Raw genomic sequence first — 24,316 nt, 5'->3', positions numbered from 1 at the left:
CCATTCCTTTTTGTTTTGGTTTTATTTAAATTTAAATTAGTAAACATACAGTGTATTATTGATTTTGGGGTAGAATTTAGTGATTCATGAGTTGCATATAATACCCAGTGTTCACTACATCAAATGCCCTCCCTTAATGCCCAACATCCCATTCTCCCATCCCCCACACCCACCTCCCCTCCGGTAACCCTCAGTTTGTTCTCTATAGTTGAATCTCTTATGGTTAGTCTCCCTTTCTGTTTTTATCCAATATCTATACCTAATAAAAGTTTTCAACAATCTGAAATAAAGGGGAACTTCTTCAATCTTATAAATGTCATATACAGCTAACACATACTTAATAATGAGAAACTGAAAGTTTTTCCTTTACCACCAGGAGCAAGAGACTACTTCTATATAATTCTGTGCTGGAGGTTCCAGATAATGCATTAAGAAAAGACAAAAAAAGGCACTGAGACTGAAAAGGAAGAGGCAAAATGATCATTATATACAGTCAATATAATCACATACATAGGAAACCCTCTGGGATCTATGAACCAGACACTAAAACTAGTAAATGTTTCAGAATATAAAAATGATATATAAAAATCAAGTGAATTTTTATATAGTAGCAACAGATAATCACAAATTAAAATTTTAAAACTACCATTAACATTTTTTTTTAAAAAAATAAAAATTCAACTTTGAAGTTAGATTCAACTTTGAAGATCTAACTAGCTTTATTAATTGATTCATGAAGCCAGCAGCATCCCATGTAGCTAGCAGACAAATGTTCCACTGAGCTAAACAAAAGAAATAATTTTAAAGGCAGAGAGACCATTTGAAAAAAGGAATTTATTAGCAAGGAATGTATTGTTTAGACAAGGTTGCCCTCTTAAGAGAAGCAGAAGGGGTAAATCAGTAAATATCCTAGTATTGACCAGGAAATTCCAATTGACTTGTTATAAGTTACATTCCTGGGTGGTTGAAATTGCAGTTATTTAGGTATAAATAATAATAATATAATATAATATATAATAATATAATTCTTGAGTGTTGACTTGGCCTAAGTAATGCCACTTTGGGCCTGTGGTTTTCTTTTTTAACACTCTTAAAATATGAAATATTTATAAGTAGGTTTCACGAGATATATGCAAGACCTGTGCATTGAAAATTACAAAATATTGCTGAGAAACTGAAGGCCTAAATAAATGGCGAGACATACTCTGTTCATGGATTGGAAACCTCAGTATTGTTAAGACATTAGCTCTTTCTAAATTGATCTATAGATTCATCATAATCTCAACCATAATTCTTTCAGGCATTTTTAAAAAGATTTTATTTATTATTTATTCATGAGAGACACAGAGAGAGAGGCAGAGACATTGGGAGAGGTAAAAGCAGGCTCCATGCAGAGAGCCTGATGTAGGACTCGATCCCGGGACTCCAGGATCATGCCCTGGGACAAATGCAGGCGTTCAACTGCTGAGCCACCCAGGCATCCCATCTTTCAGGCTTTTTATGAAGAAATTGACAAGCTGACCTTAACATTCTAATGGATATGCAAAAGATGTAAAATAGACAAACAAGTTTGAAAAAGAAAACATTGAAGGACATATACTACCTGACTTCCAGACTTATTATAAAGCTACAATAATCCAAAGAGTGTGCTACTGGTATAAAAATAGACAAACAGATCACACCCATACAAACGGACAACTGATTTTAGACAAAGGTATAAAAGTAATTCAATGGAGAAAGGATGGCTTTTTCAACAAATGGTGCTGGAAAAACTAGATATTTATATGCAAAAGAAAAAAAAAGAACTTTGATCCACACCTCATATTATGTACAAAAATTAAATTTAAAGGCCTTAATGTAAAACCTAACATTTGAAAACTTTTAGGAAAAAAACACTGGAGAAAATCTTTCTGATACTGGGTTTGGCAAAGCTTTATGAGATACAACACTATAAAGAAAAAATTAACAAGTTGGACTTCATTAAAATTGAGGACATTTGCTCTTTGGAAGATATACTGATTGGAGAATGAAATGACAAGACACAACCAGAAGATCATATTTACAAGCCATATATCTAATAGATTACGTAAGCCAAAAATATATATAAAAGAGCTCTTACAACTCAGTAAAGAAATCAAACAACCCAATAAAAAAAAAACTGGGTGAAAGATCTAATAGACATATATGATATATAAATGGCAAATAAACATATGAAAAAATGCATTCAAGAAATGCAAATTAAAACCCAGTGAGATATTAGTACACACACCTATTAGAATGTCTAAAATTAGAGGACTGACCATACCAGTTATTGACGAATATACAGAAGAACTGGAAGTCTCATACATTGCCAGTGTGTATGTAAAATATTACCACCGCTTTGGAAAGCAGTTTACCCATTGCTTAAAAAGTTAAGCATGCAACCATATGATCTTGCTGTTTATTCCTAGATTTTACCCCAAGAGAAATGAAAGCATATGATCTGTGGAGATATACACCTGGAAATAAAATGTTAAAAATATGAGACCTTAAATTTTAAAGATATGTACAATGTTTTGAAAATAAAAGAATATTTGCAGGTGGGTGACAGAAAAGAAAATCAGAGGATCAATCTCAGAAGCCCAACACCCAACTAGTAAGAGAACAGAGAAGAAGGAATGATTAAAGATGTGATACCAAAAAAAGTATTTTTCTAGTTTTGAAGGACATATGTCATCATTAATGAAAAACAAACAAAACCAGCACCAACCATATCATCATTAAAATTACAGAACATCTGGAATAAGAGATCCTAAAGGCTTTGTTAGATGGGAAAAGTCAAAACAGGCCACGTAGGAAAAAAATGCCTCTAAAATTCTAAGTAAAAATTGTTTTTGAACTATCATTATAGAAACAATAACAGAGAGAAAAATAAAGATATTTTCATATGCTAACCCTCAATTTTTTCCCTGTTATATGCCTCTTTTACTCAGGAAGCTCCACCAAAATGATGGGATATACCAACAAAAGGAAAACTAAATGGAAGGGAACTTCAACATAATAAAGACCATATATGAAAAGCCTACAGCAAATATCACATTCAGTGGTGAAAGCCTGAAAGCTTTCCCCCAATATCAGGAATAAATATGGAGATAGTGTTCACTGCTTCTATTCAGTGCAAAATCCTAAAAGGTCTAGCCATAGTAATTAGACAAGAAAAAGAAATCTAAGCGGCACCGGGCAGGCTAGGAAGCCTGCCTCTCCCTCTCCCTCTGCCTGCTACTCCCCCTGCTTCTGCTCGCTCGCTCTTTCTCTCTCTCTGTTAAATAAATAAAATCTTAAAAAAAGAAAAGAAAAATTTAAAAACACGCAAATTGAAAAGAAGTAAAACTATTTGCAGATGACATGATCTTTTATGTAGAAAGACCTAAAGATTAAAAAAAAACTGAGTTAATAAATGAATTCAGTAAAGTTGCAGGATGTGATTTTGAATTTCACATTCAAAAGCCAGATCTGATTTCAACACTAAAAAAAAAAAAAAACAGTTCCATTTCTCCTCATTAGCAGTGAACAATCAAAAAGGAAATTAAGGAAACAATTCCATTCAATAGCATCCAAAAGAATATAATGCTTAGAAATAAATTTAACCAAGGAGGCAAAAGAAGACACTGAAAACTATAAAACACTGCTGATAAAAAAAGTTAAAGGAAACAAAAACAAATGGAAAGACACCCCATGTTCATGGATTGGAAGAAATAATATTGTTAAGACAACAATGTTATACAAAGCAATCTATAAATTCAATGTAATCCCAATCAAAAGCCTAATGCTGTTTTTTTGCAAAAATGGTAAAACCAAACCTAAAAGTCAAGGGAACCTAAATAGCTAAAGCAGTCTTTAAAAAACAAGAACAAAGTTTGAGGAGTCATACTTCTCAATTTCAAAACTAACACAAAGATAGAGTAATCAAAATAGTATGGGACTTGTATAAGGGCAGACAAAAAATAATAGAATAAAGAGTCCAAAAATAAACCTCTACATCTATGGCAAATTGATTTTCAACAAGGATACCAAGAACTTTCAATGGGGAAAGAACAATCTCTTCAACAAATGGTGCCCGGAAAACCGGATATCCACATGCAAAAAGAATTAAATTGCACATTACTTTACTTACACCCTATACAAAACTTAACTCAAAATGAATCAAAGACTTACAGAGATAACACCATGACATTATTAGATGAAAACAGGGCAAATCTTCATTACCTTGGCTTTGGCAATGGTTTCTTATGATACCAAAAATATAGGCAAGAAAAAATGTATTTGTTGGACTTTATCAAAATTAAAAATGTTTGTGCATTAAAGAACACTATCAAGATGAGTGAAGACAACACACAGAATGGGAGAAAATATCTGCAAATATTCTATCTGATAAGGGATTAATAGTCACAATATATAAAGAATTCCTACAACTCAACAACAAAAGACTACCCATTTTTTAATGGGAAAAGGACTTGAATAGACATTTCTTAAAATAAATATACAAATTCCCAATAATATGGAAATATGCTAAACATTACTATTAGGGAAATGGAAATCCAAACTATAATGGAATACCATACTTCATACTTACTAGGATATCTATAATAAAAAAACACACAATCACACACAGAAAATAACAAGTATTGGTGGTAATGTGGAGAAGCTGGAATCCTTCTACAGGAGCATAAAATGGTTCAATCTAGGTACAGTTTGGTACTTCCTCTAAAAGTTAAATACAGAATTAGCATATGACACAGAAATTCCACTCCTAGGTAACCTCCAAAATTAAAACAGGGACTCAGTTACTTGTAAGCCAATATTTATAGCATTTTTCACAATAATCAAAAAGTGGAAACAACCCAAGTGTCCAACAATAGATTTACTGATAAACAAAATGTGGTTATATACACGAATGGAATATTATTCAGCCACAAAAAGGAATGAAGTTCCGACACATGCTACAACATGGATGGACCTTGAACATATTATGCTAAATGTAATAAGCCAAGCACCAAAGTACAAATTTACGATTCCACTTCTCTGAAATACCTAGGAAAGGCAAATTTATATTTGATTAGAAATCGAGAAACCAAAAAGTAGATTAGAGGTTCCTAGGAGCTGGGGAAGTAGGCATGAGGAGGTTACTGCTTAATGGGAACAGTTTTAGTTTGAGATGATGAAAAAGATTTGGAAATGGACAGTAGTAATGGCTGCACATAATTAATGCCACTCAGTGATACACTCGAAGTAGTTAAAATGACAAATTTTATGTTTTGTACAGGTATTTTATAACAACAACAAAGGAAAACTAGAGTCCAGGAAATAGGTGATCAAACACCAGGGGAAAAAAACTCACAGGATGATGACAGAGAGACGTTTCAGGACAAGAGCAGCAGCAGAATAGTAAGAAAATAGAGTGCTCTGGAAGTGGCAGTGTCAGAAGGAAAATAACAGATCTGATAAACTGTCTGATGTAGGATTTGTGGAATTGACATCATCTTGAGAATCAGCCTGGGGCTTAAGTGTATCACTTTAGTATTTCTTGCATATTGCTTCTTACCCACATCAGCTTCAATCAAGATTTAATAACTGTATTAACTGATTCCTTTGTCCACCTCAAAAACTATTTCAAAAACCATGCAAGACACAGAGGAAGTACAGTTCTTATGCATATGCAGTTGACACACTTACTGAGACAATCCAACTAGTTAGTAATCATGGGATGCCCAGAAAAGATAAAAATAATCAAAACATCTAGGCTTCATTAACAGGGATGACTGCTTTGTTCTTAGCATTATAAATTCAAAAGGAAAGATGAAAAGTGCTTTTTTAGAAAGCAATCTGACATATTTTACACCTATTACCTAAAGAGGTTCAGAAACTTCCTTGAAGTACTCCACTTATAATATTTCTTACGTAATATATTGTGAAAAACTCTCTAAAAATTATAAACAGGGTCCAAAAATAGAATTATTCTCAACAGAAGGTAACATGTCAAGTAACACTATGCTATGATATTTCAAGATTCTGTAAACTTACCTGTTTAGACATATTTTCTGAAAATTTTGCCGATTTTTCTTTTAAAAATGTGACAAGGTCTTTATACATTTCACTTTTTCTCTCATAATTAATTTCCCCCTCATCTTCTGTTTTGCCCTTTGGAAGAAAAAGTTTGGTGCAATTATTAATGTAGTAGCATTTGAACCTGATCAATACATCACAACCCAAGGCCACATATTGTTTTCTTCTCTCGAGGATCCATGTGGCAGTTTTTATACATCAAAAATATGGGCAGAATTCTTCCTTCTTAAAGTTATCCATTTGTCCGTCCATCCACTCATCCACCCATCCATCATCCATACATTATGCTTTTACTGAGTACCTCCTATATGCATGTAGGGCATTTTGCTAGTTAGCAAAGAATGGAGAGCTTCCTTCCCTCTGCACTCCTCTAATGCAAAAAAACAAAACACACACAAAAAAAAACATTATGACTTCAAGAGAATCTGATGAAGTCATAAAAGGTCCCAAGATTAGAATGCCACCATAGAAAAGCTTGTTTCCATTTGTCACACTCTGTTCTTGTTCTGTGTGTAAAGAGGTTGCTATGGGATTATTTTCTAGAGTTACAACCTCCATGTAAGCACCTGACACTCCAACCTTTGTCTCCATACCTCTTTCTTTTTGTCTCTTTCCTTTCCTCACCTATCCTAATAGAAAAGATTTGGCTCTGCCTTAACCAAATGTATATATAAAAACCCATAGTGTGCTTTTTATATATACGTAACCACACACATACACAAAACATCATATACACCCATATAACTCAGGCGTGCCATGCATTTTGTCGTAATTATTGAATCATGTTCCTTATCTTTCATTCTTGAAATTGAGAGGAACACTTAGATATTTCCATATCAAATAAAGGTATATGTAGATTAGTAGCTCTTGATAGGAACAAAGTGTCCTTGCCCCACTCTAGAAGGTCAAAGTCTCTTATTTTCTGATTGGAAATTTCACTTTCTTAGAGTATCAAAACAAACCAAAGGCTAAATCATATTTAGCTCATCTCCCCCCTCTGTGCAGATATAATCTGAGAAGATCATGCTGAGAAGAAATGCACCATAAGGCAAGTCAGATGAGATGCTTGCTGGTCATCAAGAAAGTGGCACTCACATTTTGAAGCCAATCCAAACCAAGAGGTAGCAATTCTCCCAACAGTCCCCTGTGATGAGGAATCCCCACTAAGGATTTAGGTTCTCCCTGCAGATATTGCCTGTGAGGCCCCACATTACATTGAAGACACCAAGGGCAGGGTTGCCAAGGGGAAAGCTGACCACCTAGTAAGTTCAGTGAACAGGTATGAGACAAAAAATAAAATGTGTTCATGTGGAAGATTCAGAAGGCCACCACCCTGCTTAGTGCTCAGGGGTGGGAATCTGGAATGCTGTGTTTCTCCCTAGTCAGCTTCAGTTAGCAGCAAGTAAAAGGAAGACTGTAAAGCTGGAGGAGGGAGAAAGGGACTGCTCCCAGCTCCTCGTCCCCTGTCCCCAGCAGTGAACCCTGGCAGTGGCAGCTGCTTCCAGTAGCAACAGTTGGTTCCAGTTCCCAGGGGTTTTTCCCTATGTTCCCAGAACCTGGCTCATTACAACTCCTTAGAATCCCATTACAAACCAACCAGGTCTCCCTCTTCCAAGGTCTGGGTCTCAGCTCTGCTGGTTCTGCAAAGATCCTCTCCTCTGAGCTCCTGAGGTACCAGCTCCTGGGCATTGTACTCCTCTGACATCTGGGTGCCAGTTTCATGAGACCCCCTGTGCTCCAGCATAGCCTGGAAGCGACCATTCCTCAGAGATATGGATCCCAGCTCTGTGGGAGTCCCCCCTCTGAACTCCCAAGGGACCATAACCAATGTAAGCAGGGTCCCCTCCTCAGAGGTCTAAGTCCCAGCTCTGCAAGGACATCTTCTGAGACCCTAAGGAACCAGCACAGCCTGGTGGTGCTCCCTCCCCAGACACATGGGTCCCAGCTTCTTGGGGGTGCTTCCTCCAAGCTCCCACATTTTAATTCCTTCCCTTTGTCCTCTCAACACTTAGGGCAAAAGCTATAGTTACTGCTTCTGTGTTACCTCAGCCACCTCTTATTTGCCCAAATACTTGTATAATTAATTAATTAATTAATTAATTAATCAATCAGTGAACTGATCGTTACAGAGGTTTTCATTTTATAAAGTGGCGTGGGTTCCTTTGACGGTCATTTCTTAGAAGACTGATTTAATGACCTGCAATGGGGAACACCGAGGCTCATTCTGAAATGGTTTTGGATTTGCTCAGCAAACACATAGCAAAGGGATCTGCTTCAACCCAACAGAACAGAATCGCATTTTCTGTGGCCATCAGCATTCAGTCCTGGAGACATGCCTGCATTTACAGAGATGGAGCCAAGCACCAAAGACAACATGGTTCTTAAAAAATTACTTACGCCATTTAAAAATACTCCTTCTGTACTACAAGTAACACACAGAGTTTCAACATCATGGGGTTTTACCAGCACGTAACAAATTTCCCCATGAATTTGTCTCCAAGGTGGGGCTCGACATCCATTTGAAAATTCATAATCTGAAACCAATTATCGATCAATTAAAAGGAGCTCTGAAAAATAAAATATGTTATCTTTAAAAAGAAATAAATATGATTACAGTTTTTTTCAAATACTCAATCCTAATGTAGCTATTGAAGCATTTGGAAATAATAATTATTTTACATAACAAAGCAAATCTGAGAATAATAGAAACCTGAAGTATAGTCAATAGATTCCAAGACAGTTTGTTCTCCTTTTCCTGAGAAATGTTTCAGCAGTTCTATATGGTTCTTAACAGTTGTTGGGTTTAAACAGATTTGTCTGAAATGAATGATAAGAAATGCATTTTAACACTCTAAAAGAGAATCTCCAGAAAACAGATGAAAATATACCATTTTAGCAAGGGGGGGGGGGCTGGTGGGAGGAGGAATATCACTTTTTATAATTAAAATTGTAGTCAAATTATACAACAACAAAAATGTTGCAGTTAGTTTTAGCTGTGTTATAGCCTTACAACACTGTCAAGACATCAAGAAACCAGTGATTCATATTTAATGCAACATTAAATAAACTCGTTTAAAAATTCATTTCATTTCTTAGTGGTAATAGCATAATACTAGAAAAAAAACTACAAAAATGAACAAGTTTTAAACCTTACAAAGTCTACATGATATTTGCATTACTATTTAACCATCTATTTAATTGTCTGAGGAGAGTGAAAATAAGGCCACTTCATGTCCTCAGAATCAGGTGAAACCCCATAGAAAGCTCTAGCAAAGCTAACAGTAAATCTTTACATTTTAGAATTAGAAATATCCATGCAATACCCTAAAATCTACTGTTAAATCAATAACAACTCCTATAATTTGTGTATGTTTAAAAAAATTCTGAAAGCATTTTTTGTAACTAACTTTTAGAGGTTTCTTTTTTCTAAAAAGACTCACAATGAAATACGTTTTAGAGAATGATTCAGTAGGTACAGATCCAGTTGCTTAAGCAGCATGCCAACCTTCATCTTTATCTCACTCTCAGGATCTTCATCTTTGGTAATTTTATCAAGAATATTTACTGTGGATGTGTCTTCTTTCACCGTGTTATAATCCAAACCCAGGATTTTTGTTACAGGATCTCTGTTAGCTGATCAAACAAGTAAATAAATAAAAATGATTCTCTTGTCTTCTGTTGTAAGAAAAATAATGACTAACAAGTCCTCTGAAGCCCACCCAAATGTGCTTCCTTCATTAAGCTTTCTCTCATGGACCCAATTTGAATTAATCTCAACTTCTCAGATTCTACTGCATTTAGGAACTTTCTTGTACTCCTTGAGATTCTCTACCTTGTACTGCAGTATCATCTATCTATATCATATCTCTAATAAAACAAAGAACAAGACATTCTTTTTTTTTCTTTTTTTTTAATTGACTGTAGGGCATTGTCCAGCATGGTCATTCAATTAGTGTATCCAGAATTGATTTGAAGATAGAGAAATACTGGTCTCCTTAGAAGAATCATCACTAGAACTGTGTGTGTGTACGTGTGTGTGTGTGTATGTAACCACTGAGGCTTAGTGTTCACAAATGCTTTCTTTCCAAAACAGCATGGTTTTCTCAGTCTAAAGATCTACCACCAGTCTTTTCCACCTGTTCAAAGTGCTTATATTTTCTTTCTTTTTTTTTAATTTTTTTTTATTTATTCATGATAGGCACGCAGTGAAAGAGAGAGAGAGAGAGAGAGAGAGGCAGAGGGAGAAGCAGGCTCCATGCACTGGGAGCCCGATGTGGGATTCGATCCCGGGTCTCCAGGATCGCGCCCTGGGCCAAAGGCAGGCGCCAAACCGCTGCGCCGCCCAGGGATCCCTCAAAATGCTTATATTTTCTTTTTTTTTTTTTTAAGAAATATTCTTTTTTTTAATATTTATTTATTTATTTATTTATTTATTTATTTATTTATTTATTTATTTATTTATTTATGAATGATAGACACACAGTGAGAGAGAGAGAGGCAGAGACATAGGCAGAGGGAGAAGCAGGCTCCACGCACCGGGAGCCCGACGTGGGATTCGATCCCGGGTCTCCAGGATCGCGCCCTGGGCCAAAGGCAGGCGCTAAACCGTTGCGCCACCCAGGGATCCCAATGCTTATATTTTCAATGCCTTTTTATGTTCAAGTTGGAAAAACAAATCTGGCCAGTACTCACACACATACCAAAGTTACAGTGAAAAACTCCAATACTAATTCATGATCAAGGCTGACATAGGTGTGAAAGTAGACTCTAGAGATGGTTAAAACAGAATTTGGTGAAAGCCAAAGAACCATGTAGTTGCAAGTGAGGAAGAAGAGGGCAAAGCCATATTTGGAAAGGAGGAATTTAAATAAGATGAAATATATATGTATTTGAACAAGGAGGCCCATGGGACTAGTTCAGAAAGCTCCACCTGATTGAAATGAGAGAAGCACAGTGATGGCATTAACTCTGCAGTGGGAGATGGACTCTGGCACCAGGAAATAGCAGAAAAGGCTTAGGGCTTCTTAGAAAAAAACACACAAGGGGAGGGGCAGGGAAAAGAGATCTAGGAATCATCTACTTTTTGAGCATCTCAATCATCCTTACAGCAGTCATCTCATTAAGACTCATGGAAAAAGGTATTATATGAATTCTGGGGAAAGACACAAACCTGCCCCCCAAATTGCCCTGCACCATGGAATCTGGACCCAAAACTAAGAGTTGTACCTAGAGCTCTTACAGAAAGGACAAAATGCAGCAAAGGATACACATTTAGCCAAACTAGATATATAGCAGCCAGTCTATGTATTAAGTTCATGCACTAAGTTGAAATTAATGCTATTACCAACCTCCTTGAATTCAACTTTACTCTTAAGATTTCATTCCTCCTCAGCAGGGTAGCTATGAGGTATAGATAGATAGATAGCCTAATAATGAAGAGTAGGCAAGAGATAAGAAAAGGCTGCTGTCCTAAGGTTCACATCTTTTTTTAAAAAAATATTTTATTTATTTACTCATTCATTAGAGTCATAGGGAGAGAGGCAGAGACACAGGCAGAGGCAGAGGGAGAAGGAGGCTGCAGGCAAGGAGCCCGATGTGGGACTCTGATCCCGGGTCTCCAAGATCACACCCTGGGCTGAAGGCAGACGCTTAACCGCTGAGACACCCAGACATCTCATAAGATTTACATCCTAAAGAATATTTTTTTTAAAGGTTCATCTTCCCACGTCATAGCAGTAGACACAGCAAAGAATGATTAGAGGCAAGACCAGGCACCTCATGCTTGAGTCCTTCTAGTCACATGATTCCAAACAGGCAAAACATGTATATGACACCATTATGTACTGTTAGGTATTTCTACTCATAAGAAAAATTCAGAAAACAATTGCTCCAGGCAATTGGTCACATTCTTTTACGCATGTTAGATGCTTAGACAATAATGAAAATCTACATCCTTAATGAAGAGGAAAACGTTTCCCATTGAGTGAATGTAACTACCTCCACAAAGCTATGCAACCTACAAAGGAACATTACTGAGACCAATGGAAAGTGAGATTACTCTGGGCTATCTTTGCTGCATACATTTTAGAGGAAACCGAGCATCATCCGTCACAGCAGGCCTGAGGGTAGAGGGTGGAGTTTGGTGCAGGCCCCACTAATCTGTCTTCTCTCCTGTGTAGACCTTAGAGGATACAGGCCTCTGGTCTTTCCAGAAGTGAGGAAGCCTCTCTTTAAACCACATGCTAAAATTAGAAATCTAGAAGCTTGCTAGTGGTAAAGTATTAGGCCTTTCAGTTTAAAGTAGAAACTTGATATGAGCATGACATTCAGCCAAGAAAAATGAATGACATTTTTACAAAGTCGAACATAGGACTTTTTGCCTTTTAGGTCACGGAACTTTTTTCAAGAGACTGCAACTCCCCCTCCCCCATGATTATGTTTCTAAAAGTTCAAGTCATAGACTGGAGCATAAATATCACCTTTGATACAAGCCTGTGCTTCCTTCAGCTTTCTGTCTTTGGCAATAAGCAGCAAACGTGACAGCTGCCCCAAGCTCCTGATCTTAATGTGTGGCACAGAGAGAAACAGCAAAGGCTGCCCATCTTTATCAACTTCTTCTGACTTGACTGTTGTTTCACTAGGAAATAAAAATAAATAAATAAATAAATAAAATCTTAAGGTTACCTGGATGCTAGTGAAGTTAAACATAAGACATTTTGACAAATCATCCCTCTGGCTCATTATAAAACACAAAATATAAGTACTTCTTGTTAAAAGCTCATGTCTTTTCCTCATTTGTCCACACTCAGATCCCTAAGTTCCCAGGCTTATTAGCAACCATAGTTAGCAACATGATATACCCAGGAAGAACATTTTAAGCCATGTCTTGAATACTTACATGAACTCAATCACAGTTTTTGGTTTTGTTTTTCTAACAATGTGTTGGACAACTTTAAAAAAATCACTGGTTCTACAGGACCATTCATGTTTTGGGGATTTCTAAAGTTATTTTATTTATAAAGTTTACACCACAGTAATTAGTGGTTAGAAATCTTCTTGGCTACTCTGTGTTTATGAACAAAAAGCTATAAAAAAGAGAAAGAGAGAGAGACAAACTAGGTTCCCTCTGTGGATTGTTTTCCCACTCCAAACCCTCTAATTTGGTTTACTTTAGGATAATAAGCAGTTTTTCTAAATGGACTTTTCCTGATCAGAAATTTCTGGGTCTCCTAGATTTGTCTTTCTGCCCATTTTAATTATTTTTTTAGGTCAGCATTTAAGAAATATTAAGATGTTTTTACGGCAGTGATATTTCTATAGATTTCTACCACGTACAACATTAACTAAGCTACCTAGGTTTTTATTAGATATGGATATCCCTGGAAAAATGCTCTCCTCTTAAGACCTGATCTAACATATTTTAAATTGTAAGGCAGATAAACAGATGTGGTGTATTGCCAGTTCATCAGAAAAAGTAAACCTGACAGACTCAGACTCAGATGTACTACCAGCACGATTTCACTAGAAAAGGAAGAAGATAGAGATCATGGAGGCAGACTAGTGGCTTGCCACGGATGTCCACATCCTAACACCCGAGGCCCACAAATGCCTTATCTTACATGGCAAGAGAGACCATGCAGATGGATTAAGTTAAGGATCTTGAGATGGGAAGACTATTCTGAAATGTGCAGGAGGGTCAAGTCAGAAAAGCCAACGTGACATGGAAACAGGGTTCAGAGTAACACAGAGCCAGAAGCTATGGAATGTAGGTGGCCTCCAGAAGCTGGAGAAGACAAGAATGGATCTTCCTTCAGCCCCCAGAAGGAACACAGCCCTGCCAACGCCTTGATTTTAACCCTACACACTTATTTTAGTCTTTTCACCTCCAGAACCCTAAGAAATTAAATCTGCATTATTTTAAGTCACTAAGTATGTGAAAATTTGTTACAGCAGCAATAGGAGGCTAACACAGGGACTTTTACAGGCTTTCCCACTGTTCTTCCAGCAGTAACTTTCATAGTAACTCACATAGGAAGTAACTTACATAGTAATTGTACACAGAAGGTACTCAATAAATAGAAGAGGAATAAATGAATAGAAGATTTCTAGGCTGACCAGTGATGTGTGTTGTATACAAAATGTGTGTTTTCTCTAAAATAAAGCTTTTGGAATAATGTCTTCAGGTTTGAGATTTCTTAAAGGTCTGTGCCGGGTTGGTCACATGTGCTAAGTGGATGATGACAAGACTAAGTTATAAGCTGACTGAATGCCAACAATATCAAGCCACTGAACTTGAGAAGGTGAAACTCCTGGTAAGATATGGGAGAAGTCAAGGGCACAGGACACATATTTCATTGCTCCCACCAGTTGAAGCCTGTAACTCAGCAAAGCAGTAGGAACTAAATGCCAGCTCCAGGGAGGATGTGGAAGAGCAGGTTTGTTTCGGGGTTTGCAGTTTCTAATACTGGAAGAAAGAGATTTTGGAAAGAAAAAATACTATGCCCATCTTGTGAGGTCAAGATAAATGTGCTGCAAGTGAAATCCACTGACCTGATCAAAAGACTTTCAAACTGTAATTGTGGAGGGCAGCTGAAAATACTATAGCTTTATGCTATAAGGTGAGAGAGCAGAAAAATGTCACATTTATTTCATCCCCAGTGTCTAGTTTAGTGTCCAGAACATAGTAATTACTCAATAAATGAGCCTAAAAAATAACAAGAGATATAAAGCTACAGTTGCAAAACTAGTTAGTAATTCTCAGGAACAAAAAACAAAGAGCTCAAGTAACAAACGTTATGGCCATCGATTTTAATAGCATAACTTGGACATTTCACCAAAATATGGGGCACCCATGTGGCTCTGTTGGTTAAGTGTCTGACTCTTGGTTTCTGATCAGGTCGTGATCTCAGGGTCATGAGATCAAGCCCTGGTTGAGCTCCACAGTCAGTGAGGCGTCTGCTTGTCCCTCTCCCTTTGTTCCACCCCCCCATCTGCTTGCTCTCTCTCTCTCTCTCTCAAATAAATAAAATCTTTTAGAAAAGAAGTTTTACCAAAACATAATAATTATCATCTCATAAAACAATACAATTTTAAGATCAGAGATCATGTAACTGATCCTTCATGACATTGATAAGAGAACTAGAACAAGAAGGTAAAAGGATCAAACAATGCCCATTACCAAGGAGTATTGGGAAGTCAACAATAAAAAAGATGCCTGTAGAGATTTACAAAAGAAAAAAGAAAACTAGGAATCAGAAAGGTATGAATTGTGAGGGCGGTGGGCAGGACAGGGGGAAGAGGGTCACTGCTCGGGGCTCAACTCCTCATCTACACAGCACTCCTACCAGGAGAGAATTTTGTCCCAACTCAGACATATCATTGAGACAGCAGAGAGACATTAGAAGCTAAAATATCACAGTATTAAAGCTGACATGAGTCAAAATCGTAATTTTACCAAAAAAGAAAAGAACTGATAATAACATTGTCACTAAGTGATTCTGAACACTTATCCAGTCTTTATATTTCCTGAGCTACATTCTAATGAGTCAAAGCAACTGAGCTCTGTATACCACCACCATATGGTGTTAATCATTGAAGGGTGTCATTTGTCCTTAGCTTACAGTGGACTTGGGTTTCATTCTGGAGTGTTTTAGAAAGATTAGTTATCTCATTCTGTCTGATAAGAACAAAAGCAATTGAAAATGGTAATACAAGGAGACCTATGATTTCCATTAGAATGAAAGTGGAGTTATTTTCCCCAAAACAATGAACACGGAAAGACGATGACCAGTGTTATTATAGAATGAAGGGTTGTACATTGGAAATGATTCTAAAAGAAAAGAGTAAGTCATCTAACATGTGGACAGTGCCATGCCTATCTACTCAACAATGATCTGCACAAAAGAAGATGGGTGACGACATGTAAAACCTTTTTTCAGTGCATGATGAGCAGATCAGTTTCAATGTCAGATGTCTGTTAGCCTAATTCAGAAGAAGGCTGATCAATTTTTTAAGGACTGCCGCAAAGAGTACATTTGGAGATGTGCAACATCAAATGAGAAATGAGGCCTCAAGTGCGAATATAAAAGAGATCAACAAAAGAGGGTAGCTTACTTACTTCAACAGACTTTCCATGTAAATAAAACTGACTTGTTTTGGAACAAAAGGCTGAGAGAACATATAGTCCCAAGAGGAAGAAGAAATATCCTAAAACATCCAATAATATTGTGGTTTGGTAGAAATGCATCCAGAGGCTCCAAACTCAAAGCCTTTATGATGACTTAGGTATCCATATTTATGTGGACTTACAGAGCTGAATCCTATCTGAAAGGACAGCAGTTGACCCTCCACCCTTTAAATAAATGAATAAAAGGTGTCCTAAGGGCCAGCAGCCTAAGCAAGAACAGTGCATGTGTACAAAAGGACAAAGAATGAGGTAGCCGGGACTCTTTTAATGGTATGTTCTTCCAGCCATTGAGGGCATCTCTGGTCTATATCACTTTTGTTATGTTGGTGGACACAGCATACCAAGTGGCTATGGGTTGCTGACAGTTCTTTGGTTTGGGGGGGTGGGGGTAGAGCAAGGGGAGTGGTCAAGACTTGGATGTGTAAACATTTAGAATTTTCCATAACTACCAAAATCTCAGCTGTATCCTTTGCCTTCTTCAGGACTATCAGTACCCACCTGGTTTTCATCCAGCCACAATGGCATGGTTTCCTTCAACTACAACAAATGCTACTTTCAGACCCTCTTTTCCCTTCCGACATCAAAGATATCACCAATAAAAGTCAGAAATAAGAATAATGGATAGAAAAACTGGCCCAAGGAAAAGGTGTCCAGTAAATTTGACAGAAGGAAGACAATCAAGAGGTAGTTGGTTCAAAACATATATGTGCCAAAATGTTGAGACTTCCTGCTTAAGAGGGACCTCTATGCATAAAGACTGTATGAAAAAAAAAAAAAGACTGTATACAGAGGTATAAGAATGGAAATAGAGCAAAAAGCAATTGGATAAGGATAAAGAAAGAGAAACAGTGATATGATTGAGGTATGTGTAACAGCCCACCTAAGTAGGTTGCAGATGTGGTCATGTTTGTCCTTGGAACACAAAATAAATAGAGGTAAGATACAATGAGGCTCTTGATACTCTTATGACATCTGCTTTAAATCCATCTCTGTACTAAGTAGTTCATATGTTTTTGAACTATATGGTTTTGCAGATGAGTTCATCTTTCAAAGGTTAGAAAAAACAACATGTGACACTACACTGAACTTAAGTGGGAGCAATGAATAATGACAAGCACTTTGGGAGGAAGTGACCATAGGCAGAGTTAGAAATAAAATACAATTTTAGAAAAAGGCTTCAGGAAATTCAGAGAGAAGGTAGAGCATGACAACAGAACCAAACACTCCTGAAATACAGTTCAAAAAAGGTTTTTCAGTACTAAAAATGAAATTCAGAGTTTATTCTCACAAATAATCCCAAAGGGAAAAAGTGGAAAAGGCATCTATAAGAAGATTTGACTGATTAGTGACCTGTCTTTGATAATGTCACACTTTAAAAGTTCATATGCAAAATTAAGGAGGAACACGGTGGCAGAAAAGAGGATCCCGATGCCTGAAAGTGGAAAATAAACTGAAGCTGACCAAAACAACAAAAAAGATTTACATATGCAAATGTCAATTACTCCTATATAATTATGATTACATTTATATAAATACATATATATTTTTTATCTAAGCTCTCTAGAGCTAAGTTGACAGCTCCCTGTTTGAGGTAGAGGTAGGTTTTTCTTAAATCTCAGATTTGGAAGGTTCTCATTTCAGGACAATGCTAATTGCTAATTAGCCTCTCCCATATATTGAGGGAAATTTACCACTCCCCAGGAATTAATAGATTTTAATACCAGAAGGGATTTTGCCTATAGCAGAGGTCACAAAACCAATGCCTACTGACACCTGTAGGGTTGTATAGATGAGTGGAAAGCCCAAACATAAAGCAACAACAATTGTTGGAGTGTGGTGAACTCAAGAATGCATCCCCTATCAAAAGAAATTCAAATCAAAATTTAAAAATTAGGAGTGCCAGGGCACCTGGGTGGCTCAGTGGTTGAGCATCTGCCTTCAGCTCAGGTCATGATCCCAGGGTCCTGGGATTGAGTCTCACAACAGGCTCTCTGTAGGGAGCCTGCTTCTCCCTCTGCCTGTATCTCTGCCTCTCTCTCTGTGTCTCTCATGAATAAATAAAATCTAGATAGATAGATAGATAGATAGATAGATAGATAGATAGATAGATAGATAGAAAGAAAGAAAGAAAGAAAGAAAGAAAGAAAGAAAGAAAGAAAGAAAGAAAGAAAGAAAGAAAGAAAGAAAGAAATAATTAGGGGCGCCTGGGTGGCTCAGTCGGTTAAGGGTCTGCCTTTGGCTCAAGTCATGATCTCAGGGTCCTGGGATAGAGCTCAGTGTCTGGCTGGCTCCCTACCCAGCCAGGAGTCTGCTTCTCCCTCTGCCCCTGCCCCTGCTCATCTTCTCTCTCTCTCTCTCTCATAAATACATACATACATACATACATACATACATACATAATTTTGTTGTGCTAAACAGAATGTTCCCAGATTTCAGCAGAGTGCCTCCTGATTGCAATTCCTGGGTCAGAATATTTCTGAGATTCACAGATGTTAAATTACTTGCCCAAAACCTACAACTCATTTATCAAAATATGTACAATAAAGACATTAAACTCTAGAAGCTCTTTACCAGCTTACCTGACAATATATCCTGATTCAAATGCTGAGGGGTCCAAGTTTGTTTTCCATTCAAGTGGTTCTACAAAAACATATTTTGCTTCTTGAGGATGTTTGTAGATAAAACTCTCCACAAACATCGCAATTTCTTTCAATATCACTTCATTCAGTGGAGTAATTTCCAGGGTTCTGGTCCCATATCCAGCAGCAGTCCACTGTGCAGACCTTGTCAGAGCCACCCCCATGCTCAGTCAATGCTCAGATCTGAGCTCACCACACACCCTGCATCAGAGTGGAAACAGTTAGAAACACAGGATGGCAATCACCTTTTTCCTGGAACCGTTCTCACTTTCAAGCCTTTAAGCCATCCAACACATATTCTGCTTCTTAATCTTAGTGGTCAATTTTTTTTCATCATCAAATTGCTCCTTAATGCAACAGAAATATTCATTTTTACTGGGCTAGCTCTAAGTAAAACTGACAGGCACTTGGATTTTCTAGTATCTATTTGCCCTAAGCAAATAACTTTCTCATTTCCCTGGGCCCCAGAAAGAAAAGCTCAAATAACTGGGCAGAAAACAGAAACAGAAAACTCCCAACAGTGGAAGGAAGAGCTGGGGGAAGATGGCATCAAGGCCTTTGGTCCAACAGGTTTGCTGGAGCCAAAGGCTCTTCTGGGCTGGGCAGTGCATAATTTAGAACCATGCTGTCAAACTGAACTCTGTTATTCTGACTTTCTTTAAAAAGAGAACATTATCTGCAACATTGAGTAAAAGCCGAGTTAGCAAGCAAGTTCTCACTGTGAACATTTAAGGCTTTTTTTTCCCTGATAGTCTATACTTGTTTGATTTTTCACTAATAGGATCATGAAAGGCTTCCTTCCAGAATATTAGAATGGTGATAAAGTTAAATATAGAATAGAATTAGCTTTCCCCCATTATTACTAAAGCTCCGAAGTACCAGGACCCTTCGAAAATGACTTGGGGATTTTGGGTTTTGTACTGCACTAAATCTAGTAACAGGATATCTAGATCAGTGGCTCTCAATGAGGCAATACTCATAATTCAGAAATATTATTAAGGATATTTCATTATCAAAATGATAGGAAGGGGACATCATTGGGATTTAGTAATGAGGACCAAGAATGTCAGACATCAGGGCACCCGGGTGGCTCAGTGGTTGAGTCTGCCTTTGGCTCAGGGTGTGATCCTGGGGTCCCAGGAGCGGGTCCTGGGATTGAGTCCCGCATCAGGCTCCCCACAGGGAGCCTGCTTCTCTCTCTGCCTACGTCTCTGCCTCTCTCTGTCTCTCATAAATAAATAAACTCTTAAAAAATAATGTCTGATGTCCTGCAATGTGCACAACAGTCCCCAGACAGAATTATACTACACTCTTTAGGCATCTGGTGGGCGAAAAACTTCAGATAAGTAATACCTGCGCTAAGAATCTAACTCCACTTTACAAAGTAATTTTTCCACAGTTTTGACATACACTGAATTTTCCAGGATTGCAACTATCATGTAAGTCAAAGGAAGGTTGTATATATTCTGTCTTATATGGAAGTCTACCAAGAGCTCAGTATTTTGGAAAATCACACCATTGATGGCCATGCTGGTCACACAATTTAAGTTTCAATGATGTGTTTACATCAGCCTGCATTTGGAGCTACTGCATTCACAGTATATAATTCTATGTAAGGCTGGAGCACCTGACTACTTCACTACATATTCTAGTGTAGTGGTACCTGAGCATTTACATACTATTACTGTATTGCAATTATTTACCTTTTAATTTTCCTTTATTTTACAGTTAGGGGACATCATTGGGATTTAGTGATGAGGACCAAGAATGTCAGACATCAGGGCACCTGGGTGGCTCAGTGGTTGAGTGTCTGCCTTTGGGCTCAGGCTATGATCCTGGGGTCCCAGGAAGTAGCCAATATCATTTTGATAATGAAATATGGTTAATAATACTTCTGAGTTATGAGTACTGCCTCACTGAGAGCCACTGATCTAGATATCCTATCTACATTTAAAGATATCCTATCCTACATTTAAACTATGCACACATGTAGAATTACTACCTAGGATTTTGATTTTGGAGTAGCAAAGAAGGCATTACAAAATATTTGTTATAAAAAATGATAGTTCTCAGGGCTAAGAATGGCTGATATATGTGTACATAAATAGGTATATATATTTTTATATCTGTGTATATACTTATATATACAAATACATACAATTATAAAATATATACAATTAGGGTACAGATTTTTTTGTGTGCATTTATTTTAGTATTCTAGTAGTTTGTTTCTATTGCTTGATTCCAAACATGTAAGCCTGTACTGATGCTTACATCAGTAACACTGTTGAGTTTGCCAGTATTAAGAGAGTAAGTGCAAGCTAAGAATAAGTGCAAACAGCTTTATCGCATATAGAAAGTCTTATGTGCACAATTTATTTTTAATCTTAAGCATACCACTTGTTTCAGTGGTCTTATAAAACTACAACATGTGTATCATTTCCTTCTTGTACTTTTTAAAAGGAAAATGTGGACATACATAGATTATATAAGACTGTAGCAGCAGTCAACACCCCATACAGCAACTTCCTGAAAGACACTTTAAAAAGAGCTAAGAAATGCAAAAAGGTCTTCATCATGATAAATGTCTATACAAAAATAACACGTTTGTATCTCTTCAAATTGTTTTTCTAAATCTGGAAAGGCAGGAGCTGCAACAATGAACAGGCTTGATTTGAGGTCTAAGAAAATTTCAGGAGGGTCTGGGACAACCCAGAAGGCAAAAAATATTATTAGGGGGGAAAAGTGTATCAAAATCTTGAACAAGATAGGTAGAAAAAGCCTTTAAAAATGAGAGTGAGAGCAGAGAGAGAAAGAAAGAGGGACAGCCTGGGCAGCTCAGCTGTTGAGCGTCTGCCTTTGGCTCAGGGCATGATCCTGGGTCTGGAATCGAATCCTGCATCCAGTTCCTTGTGAGGAGCCTGCCTCTCTCTGTGTCTCTCATGAATAACATCTTTTTTTAAAAAAAAGAGAGACGGACAGAGAAAGAGAAAGAAGTACTTTGTAGGCGTAAGTGAATAAATTACAAAAAGAAAACAGTGTAATCTAAAGCTTTTCATGTTAAGTCTAGGACATTTCTAATAGCCTCATTTAGCAGGAGAACCGTATTTATTCCACTAGTCCCAGGGGTGTTAAAAAAAAAAAAAAAAGGTCTGTGTAACTCAGGTAAAAATACAAAACTAAATTTTTTTTTTTTAATCAAAACAGGCTGTTCCCCAGTTTCTACCCACTGCCAATCCAGGAGTCCTTTTGGCCTAAGAACCACAGTTACAACGAATACACATGAATATGTAGTAAGTATCTTTGAATTAAGGTGCGACTGTTGAAAAGTTTAATGATTAAATGGAGAAAAGTTTCTGTGCACGTGTTCTCATAAATGGAAAATCATTTATATTCATTTTGTCTATTATTCTACTCATTTTCTGTCCGAATCAAATCACTGTAACACAGCTTGTTTTTCTTTTTTAAGGATTAGCTGCAAGCTTCCCGTAGCATTAAAAAAAATGAAACCCGTCCGTGAATAATTTCTGTAACGCTTGAGCAGAAAGAGAGCTAAGGGAAGGTGAGCATCCACGCTGAGATCTAGAAATGTGGCTGGTAACACAGATTGGGAGTCGGCGCATACACGTGCCATTCTGGGAATGATGAAGCTACAGAAAAATCAGAATTTCAGAACTGGCATGTGCAGGGCCCTGAATCCACGTACACTTAAAGCCTGCGTGAAAACACCGAGCAGACGGCGACAGGCGTTAGTTAGAGCCGGAGCTCAGTCTGTAGGGGTGAGGGGGCAGGGGGCGCCGGCAGGAAGGCGCAGGGAGGAGGACGGTAGGTGGAAGGAGGGCGAGCTGCAGGGGCGGAGGGTAGGAGGACGGGGAGGCGCCGGGAGTCGCCTGAGCCGCGGAGAGGGGCTCGGCTCGGGAGCCGAGGAGCAGGAGGCGCCCGGGCAGGGGGTCTGCGGGGAGGGGAGGGGAGGGAGAGGGCCGGGACAGGGCGGGCCGCGGCCCGAGGAGACGAGGGGAGCGGGCGAGAGAGGCCCCCACTGCTCGAACCCCGCCGCGTTAGGCTGCAAGGACCCCTGCGCGGGGCGGGCGGGAGCGGCGGGGCCCGGCGCGGAGAGGCGGCGGCGAGTCCCCGGCGGCCGCCCTGCGCCCAACGGCCGCACTCACCTGCAGCGCCCCGCTCCGCGTCCGCACTGCGCCCAGCGCCCCGCGCCCCGCGCCGCCAGCCGCGCGCCCGCCAGTTGCTAGGGCGCGCGGTAAACACTCAACGCCCCGCCACGCGGAGTGTCGCCGCCCCGCGGAGGGGAGGCCCGAGCCCCCCCCCCCCCCCCCCCCCCCCCCCCCCCCCGTCTCTTAAGAATCAATAAACAAAAACTTAAAAAAAAAAATAACACACTAAAAGAGATCATTGTCTTTTCAAATGCCCTAATCTCAAAAGATCAAAAGGCCCAAAGGGAAACAGTTAAAGATGGTTCCATCAAACGAGCAAAATAAAGCACCACAACCAACCCTTAAGAAATGAAGATCTATGAATTACCTGAGAAGTAATTTAAAATAATAATTCTAAAGATGCTCTACTAAAGATGCTAAAAGACAACACAAAAGATACCTAAATGAAATCAGGGAAATAATGCATGAACAAAATAAGAATATTGACACAAAAACACTTTTTAAAAAAGGTAAATAAACTTTGTAGCTGAAGAATACAATGATTAAACTGAAAAATGCACTAAACAGATTCAACTTCAGATTTGATCAAGCAAAAAAAAAAAAAAAAAGATTTGATCAAGCAGAAGAAAGAATCAGCAAACTAGAAAACATCATGTGAAATTACTGAGTCACAGGAATGGAAAAAAAAAAGGAATGATGGAAAGTAAAGAGAGTCTATGGGCTATACAGGACACTACAAAAAGTCTATCTATGCATTATGGGAGACCCAGGAAAAGTAGGAAAGAGATAGAGAGCCTATTTAAAGAAATAGTGGCTGAAATTTTTCCAAATTTGAGGCAAAAAAAATGGATATATAAATTCAAGAAGCTGAATGAACTCCAATTAGGGTAAATGCAAAGAGACCAACACTGAAACACATTATAATGAAACTGAAAAGCTGTGCTCACTTCAGCACCACATATAGTAAACTGAAAAGTTACAGGAAAAAAGCAATCTTGAATGTAGCATGAGAAAATGGACTCCTCATGTAAATGAGAACCTCTGTTGATTCAAAGCCAATGTCTCTGCAGATATTTTGCAGGTCAGAGGGCAGCAGTATGGTATATTCAATATGCTGAAAGAAAAGAACTACCAAGAATACTGTATCTATAAAGTCATCCTTTAAAGATGAAGACAGGGATCCCTGGGTGGCGCAGCGGTTTGGCGCCTGCCTTTGGCCC

At 38.2% G+C, this 24,316-nt stretch overlaps 1 protein-coding gene and 1 long non-coding RNA gene across 4 annotated transcripts in view; one reads left to right on the top strand and one right to left on the bottom strand.

Moving 5' to 3' along the window:
• LOC119879025 (armadillo repeat-containing protein 4-like) overlaps positions 1-24,316 on the bottom strand; it is a 47,785-nt gene that overhangs the window by 6,624 nt on the left and 16,845 nt on the right. Inside the window, exons 1-7 of one of the 2 annotated variants that reach the window (XM_038589504.1) lie at positions 23,094-23,157; positions 18,868-19,128; positions 12,582-12,739; positions 9,543-9,735; positions 8,813-8,919; positions 8,500-8,636; positions 6,061-6,177 (exon numbers count right to left, since the gene is read on the bottom strand). In XM_038589504.1, coding sequence (XP_038445432.1) covers positions 6,061-6,177; positions 8,500-8,636; positions 8,813-8,919; positions 9,543-9,735; positions 12,582-12,739; positions 18,868-19,091 — 936 coding nt within the window. In that variant the 5' untranslated portion in view covers positions 19,092-19,128; positions 23,094-23,157. Of the gene's footprint in view, positions 1-6,060; positions 6,178-8,499; positions 8,637-8,812; positions 8,920-9,542; positions 9,736-12,581; positions 12,740-18,867; positions 19,129-23,093; positions 23,158-24,316 lie in introns of those variants that run through there. The other variant, XM_038589505.1, reaches the window with a different exon arrangement.
• Positions 6,570-8,668, top strand: LOC119879026. 2 transcript variants are annotated; one of them, XR_005387286.1, is made up of 3 exons: positions 6,570-6,660; positions 7,108-7,223; positions 8,251-8,668. It is a non-coding gene; the product is annotated as an uncharacterized LOC119879026 (long non-coding RNA). The 2 variants fall into 2 exon arrangements; XR_005387287.1 differs by having other exon boundaries at positions 7,108-7,773; positions 8,352-8,668.

This window comes from Canis lupus, unplaced genomic scaffold, assembly GCF_011100685.1.
Source record: "Canis lupus familiaris isolate Mischka breed German Shepherd unplaced genomic scaffold, alternate assembly UU_Cfam_GSD_1.0 chrUn_S2203H2403, whole genome shotgun sequence".
Taxonomy (NCBI): Eukaryota; Metazoa; Chordata; class Mammalia; order Carnivora; family Canidae; genus Canis; species Canis lupus.
Note: the sequence above shows the minus strand (reverse complement) of the source record. Positions and strands in the feature narration are given on the sequence as shown.